The sequence below is a fragment of the Danio rerio genome, chromosome 18 (genome assembly GCF_049306965.1).
Source record: "Danio rerio strain Tuebingen ecotype United States chromosome 18, GRCz12tu, whole genome shotgun sequence".
Lineage (NCBI taxonomy): Eukaryota > Metazoa > Chordata > Actinopteri > Cypriniformes > Danionidae > Danio > Danio rerio.
The window spans coordinates 48,445,717-48,452,500 of NC_133193.1; the positions used below are offsets into that span (position 1 = coordinate 48,445,717).

Here is a 6,784-nt window from a genome sequence, read left to right on the forward strand (position 1 = left end):
CATTATTTGTTGGATATTTTGGTCGCTTTTGTCTTTTTAGTTTTTATTTGTTTTGTTTTATATTATTGAATTATTGATTTATTTTGTTTTGTTTATTATTGTTTTGTGTTACTTTTTTGTTTAACATTGTTTTTGTTGTTTACAACTTTATTTGTTTTGTTTTATTTATATTTTGAATTAGTTTATGACTTTGTATTTATTATTTGTTGGAATGTTTTGGTCATTTTTCTTCTGCTTAGTTTTTGTTTGTTTTCTTTTGTTTCGTTTTCAGTTCTGGTTTTGTTAGATGTTTTTTATTTTGGGGTTTGTTTGTTTGTTTGATGGATTTATTTTCATTTGTTTTGTTTTTGTTTGTTTTTGTGTTACTTTGTTGTTTCAGGTCTGCTTTTCTTTCCTTTTTTCTTTCCTTTTTTATGTTTTTTATGTTTGCTTTTGCTTCACATGTTTGATTTACCTGTTTTTGTCTCTAATGTTCTTTTTTCATTCGTTTTTTTTATCCTTGTTAGTTAAGCTTTGTTTGATTTGCCTTGTATTTTATTTAGTTTTTTTTTTTTTCTTTTTTGGTCTTTTGTTTTGGTAATGTTTTGTTTGGTGTTTTTTTGTTGTGCTTGTTTTTGCTTTGTTTTTTGTTTTTTTAGATCTAATAAACAATAAAATGTGACCATTTAGTTGTTTGGATATATTTTAAATAATGACATGCATTATTATTTTTTAACTTGAAGTATGGTTGGCTGGATTGTACAGGGGCTCGGACGCATGATGCCACAACCAGTCCTGAAACCAAAAGAGGTAATTGTGTTTCAAAACAACCTACAGTATAATGCTTGTCACAATAGAGTTCACTATCAAATCTTTCATTTACTCATTTATTTCCCTTTTTGTGTTTAATTACAGGACGGCTCCGATATAGTACAAAATGGTAAGTTTTATAACATCTCTTCATTCCCTTCATAGACTTACATGACAGATTGTTCCCCCAAAAAAACTTTGATTTGAATATATCATAGGCATTGCCATTCTCTCACTGCTTATTTGTAGGGTGGAGGTGTTAACTCAGCTCCTCTTCTCCTTCTGTTTCAGGGGAGAAGGCCATAAAAACCCCCTAAACAAAAGGAGAAGACGACTGGGGGACTCATTACCTCCACAAAGACACAGCGAGAGATGCACACACACACACACACACACATTATGACAAACAATGGGCTTTTTAATGTCTTCCTTAGTGATTTCTGTTAAAGGAATACTCTAGTTTAGTGTTTCCCAACTCTGTTCCTGAAGGCACACCAAAAGTACACATATTCAACCTCTTCCTTAATCAAACACACCTCAATTAACCCATCAGAACATTAGAAGAGTCTCCAAAACCTGAATTGAATGGGTCAGATAAGAGAGACATCCAATATATGTACTGTTGGTGTGCCTCCTGGGACAGGGTTGGGAAACACTGCTCTAGTTCACCTAATAATGACCATTTACTTACTATTTATGCACCCTTAAGTGGTTTCAGACCTTTATGAGTTTCTTTATTCTGTGATTGAACACAAAAGAAGATATTTTGAGGAATGTTGGGACCCTGTAACCATTGGCTTGCATAGTAGGAAAAACGAATACTATGGAAGTCAATGGTTACAGGTTTTCAGCATTTTTCGAAATATTTTCTCTTTCCTCTCAACAGACAAAAGAAATACATAAATGTCTGAAACAAGACCAAGAGTGAGTAAATGATGAAAAAATGAATTTGTTTTGGGCAAACTATCCCTTTAACTACATTACTGATTAGCATACTGGCTTGCTAATTGTGATCATTTTATTTTACTGCTTTGATGAGTAGTAAGTCGGAGTTTACAATGTCGTTTGCTGCTGTAGAGTTGAGTTGTCAATTTGCACACATTGTCGCTGAATGGGATTTCAACATGTTCGCCTTTAATTGATCAGACACTGTAGTCAAGACCCAAACTTTGAAAACTTATGCCAAGTTCAGACTGCATGATTTTAGCCCGGATTCTGACAGACAACTGCCTGAAATCCCAGGCAAAGTGGTGCTTGTTCACGTGAGTAACAATCACACAGTGTAAACTATCAAAGACAAAATCTGAGAGAATTGCAGATAAGTTGCCAACTCAATAATGCTAAATATCTGGATCTGTCTTCGATTCAAATCATGCCTTGTGAAATGTGTTCAGATTAAAAATAACATTGTGATCATGTAGTTTGCAGACAGATTCTCTTATTGTAAAGTCATGCAGTGCGAAACCCCCTGTCGCCGATCCATCTTGCAGTGTAAACAAAGCAGTGACGGAACGCTAGCCCAGATAGTCAAGCAGTGTAAAAACACTTGTGGCATGACTACTTTGAAAATCTTGCAGTCTGAACTAGACATTAGTTGTCTGTATATGTTACAACTCCAATTTTGGAAAAGAGCCATTTTGTAATATGCAATAAAAGTTAAAATCTGTGATTAAAAGAAAAACTTTTATTTTACTTTTATTTTATTTAAAAAGTGCATGAAATGTTCAGATGTTTTTAATTACTAGATTAAATTTCGATTTTGATGGCTGAAACATAATGCAAAAACAAATTGGAAGAGGGAAAGTAGTGAAAAGGTGATAAAATATCCAAATGATTATTATTTATTTTTATTTTTTGGAAAAAGTCCACAATAAACAGTTAAACTTCTCCACACCTGGCTATAAAAGGAGCATCCTAGCCATTACAAAGTTGCATTTTACAAAACATTTCTTTTTTCAGAATTGGAGTTGTACACTAGGATGGGAGAAAGTGATTTAGGAACAAAAAAATGCAGATTTTTTATTATTCAGCTGAATTTTAGGTTAAATATTGACAAATCATTAGGTTAAAAATTCTGACACAGTGATTGGGTTTGTCTATGTTTTACCAAAATTTAAGCTTATAAGTCCAGCATTTTTAGAGTTGACATTTAAAGGAATACTCCACTTTTGTCATTAAATACACTCATTTTACTTTATTTTTCATGTTTTAAATATAATAATAATACATCTGTAGTGGCCCCATGGCATCAAAGAAGGAGGCAGAAAGTTTTCACTGATGCTTGCAAGATGATTTATTTGAAACTGTATGAAACACCGCAGTGCTTCACTTGCTGTCACCATGTTGACAATTTCACCATAAAACTCGTTCGCTTTGCCATAAAAGTGGGAAGCTAAACCGTTCTCATTCCTTTAACTGCTGGAGTCTGCAGTTCATAATTATGTTTTAGCATGAGGTAACAAAGACAACCTGTTACACGCCGGCCAACGCTGACTATGAGGATCTGGATGGGAAGCTGCTAAGCCCAAAATTACTTGGCAAATTAAAGGCTGTTGCCCTCTAGAGGTGACTTAAAGACAGGGAGGGTGGTGGTCATTACACTCCCGCCAAATCTTGTTATTGTGCATAAACAACCCTCAAAACAAACATATCATACAATAAATGATTTTCAATTTGAATGACCACCTATTAACATAATGTGCACGGACACTTTAGATCTGGGGTGCTTAACCCTGTTCCTGGAGATCTACCTTCCTGCAAAGTTCAGCTCCAACCCTGATCAAACACACCCGAATCAATTAAACAGGACCTGAACAGCACTTGATAATTACAGGCAGGTTTGTTTGATATGGGTTGCAGCTGAAATCTGCAGGAAGGTAGATCTCCAGGAACAGGGTTGAGCATCCCTGCTTTAGATTATTTATAGAAATGGTCTGATGCAAGAAGGTCACTTTTGTATACCACTCACTCACTCACTCTCAAGCAGGACCACTAATTTCTGCACTGGTCTTTTAAGGACTGTAGGGTTCGAGCGCAGCTCTTGCTTTTCATTTGGTCTTCGATCTCCTGTCTGAACTTCAACTCGTCAAACTAAGCCATCATTGCCCTGAATTACTTCGACAACTCTACCGAACTGCCTCTGGTTTCTGGGCATCATTTCCTCTTTGATGATGACTACGTCGTCGACGTGCATGACTTACATTTATATAGCGCTGAATAAAATGCTAACAGTCAAATTCTATTCATTCAGTCTGATTCTATTCATTAAGCTAAAAGTGACCCCACCAGAATAATAAATTGGCTGAATGGATTCAAAAATAATTCAAGTCAGCTGTTTAACTCTAGGAGACTTGTAAAATGAGCCTTTTCTTTTTTTTTAAGTGGAGTGTTCCTTTAAGCAAAAAAAAAAAGAAAAGAAATCAATCCCATATATCTCCATGCCACTAAATGCATTTGCCAATATCTTCATTGCCTGCTATAAACGCAACAACTATCCTTAATGCTTTAAGAAATAAAACCCATGCAAAGCCATCCTTAAGCATCAGGCTCGCTACCTCAAGGTGGCGCATTGTTATGCTGTATATTGTTGCTGTTTATGTTTGTGTCATTGTACAAGGTTATTATCGCTCCCACAAAACAGGCAGCTATCTTTGTTTGCTGTATGAAATCACTCATAAATAAATGATTCAGAAATCTGCTTGTTTGTTTTGTGGTCAGACCAGAAATGTGTCAAATGATTGCAAATATGAATGATTGTTTTGTGGTTATTTGCAACTGCATTGGCGTTGATGACATTAAAAGGAGCTGAAAGGTTTTGTGTGTTTAAAAATAATGTTCATTTTAGTTTAAAACTTTAAGTTGCATTGACTGCAAGGTCAGAAATTAACCTACCTAATTAACTGAGCTCCAGGGCAAACAAAGCAAGTCTCTCATATAACACAGTCAAGCCCGACATGGTTCATACCCCTGGGAAATTATGGCTTATAGTTTTTGTTCAAATGTGAAACATTTGGAAGAGCTACATGAGGATCACATCTACTCCAAACTCAACCTCAGAAGCGCCTATAACCTAATTCGAATCAGAGAAGGAGATGAGTGGAAAACAGCCTTTCCGACCACTAGTGGGCACTATGAGTATTTTGTCATGCCTTATGGGCTAGCAAACTCGCCAGCAGTCTTCCAATCATTTATTAATGAAATCTTTCATAATTCATGAATTTCATATATTGATGACATCCTAATTTATTCTCCCAATATAGAGCAACACATCAAGGATGTAGGAACTGTGTTAGATTTTTCCTCCATGATGCCTTTTGTACATCATCTTAATATCTTTTCGGAGAAGCCTCTGTTGTTTCGAGTCAATAAAATAGCTGGTTGAATAAAAGTAATTTTAAATCAGAATTTGCCAGGGGTCTGAATAATTTTGGGCTTGATTGTGTATCTATTAAAATGCAGAAGATATTACTTTACACATTGTATTGTAAATAAATCATATAAACATTTGCATAATAGTTAATGAACTTACTATAGAGACTGAATAAATATAAATTTACACACATTTACATACAGTTAAAGGTAAAATTATCAGCGCTCCTGTGACATTTTTTTCAGGGGGCTAATAATTCAGGAGGGCTAATAATTCTGACTTCAACTGTAAGTAAATTTATGGGCAAAAATATCTACTAATTACACCCTATGAGGTGCAGATTTTCCCAATGCTTCATTTTCAGAGAATCACCTAAAAACTAAATCAACCAAAAGAGCTTAATACTTCAGTCTTGGAGTTGAATCTCAACATGCAGTTGAAGTCAGAATTATTAGCCCTCCTGTATATTTTTTCCCCAATTTCTGTTTGATGGAGAGATTTTTCAACACATTTCTAAACATAATAGTTTTAACAACTTATCTCTCATACCTGATTTATTTTATCTTTGCCATGATGACAGTATATAATTCTTTTGTTTATGATTTATTTAGCAATTTTACATTTAACAAACATCTCAAACAAGCCTTATAGAAATAATAATAGAACAAATTATAGATACGGGAAAAAAATATATATATATCTATATATATATATATATATATATATATATATATATACAGTTGAAGTCAGAATTATTAGCCCCCTGAATTATTAGCCCCCCCTGTTTATTTTTTCCCCCAATTTCTGTTTAACGGATAGAATTTTTTAAACACATTTCAAAGCATAATAGTTTTAATAACTCATCGCTAATAACTGATTTATTTTATCTTTGCCATGATGACAGTAAATAATATTTTTTTTCCATTTTACAAACATTTTTACAACAATAACCTTGTTGCATTTACAAAATATGAGGATATATATTTATATAAAAACTAAAAGCAAATAAACAATTGAACAAACAAACAAACAAACAAAAATTAATAATAATGAACAATAAATAAATAAAAGTAAAGCTGCTCTTCTTTTTGTCGTTAATGGGAATCTATTCAAACATGACAATTATAATCATACTGAGTACTAGATACAGCAAATATATATTGAAGAATGTATCAATACAGAACTATAAAACTGGAACTGCATTATCATCAACTTCTTCCTCTGTTAATTCCACTTCTTTTATATAGCTAATGAAAGGACTCCATATGTTTTTAAATACACGCTGTTTAGCTCTTAGTATATACGTTTTTTTTTTCTAATGGCAGACTTGACGACATTTGTCTTATTCATTGAGTAGCGTTTGGTCTTTGCATCTTTGTCCATAGCAAAGCTACACATCTTTTGGCATAAAGCAAGCTGAGGTCTATAAAGACTTTTTCGCTTCTACTATAATTTGAGTCCTCTGGGTATAAACCTAGCAAAAAAAAACTTCAAGGTCGAGGAGGATTTGTAAATAATATTTGACTAGATATTTTTCAAGACACTTCTGTACAGCTTAAAGTGACATTTAAAGGCTTAACTAGGTTGATTAGGTTAACTAGGCAGGATAGGGTAATTAGGGAAGTT

General features: G+C 33.7%; 1 protein-coding gene across 13 annotated transcripts in view; it reads left to right on the forward strand.

The window, feature by feature from the left end:
• The window catches only part of cngb1a (cyclic nucleotide gated channel subunit beta 1a), a 64,900-nt gene that overhangs the window by 22,389 nt on the left and 35,727 nt on the right, over window positions 1-6,784 (forward strand). For 12 of the 13 annotated variants that reach the window (XM_009293846.5, XM_009293847.5, XM_068214943.2 and 9 more), the window contains 2 exons: window positions 723-789; window positions 895-919. In XM_009293846.5, coding sequence (XP_009292121.1) covers window positions 723-789; window positions 895-919 — 92 coding nt within the window. The remainder of the gene's footprint in view (window positions 1-722; window positions 790-894; window positions 920-6,784) is intronic. The other variant, XM_073929636.1, reaches the window with a different exon arrangement.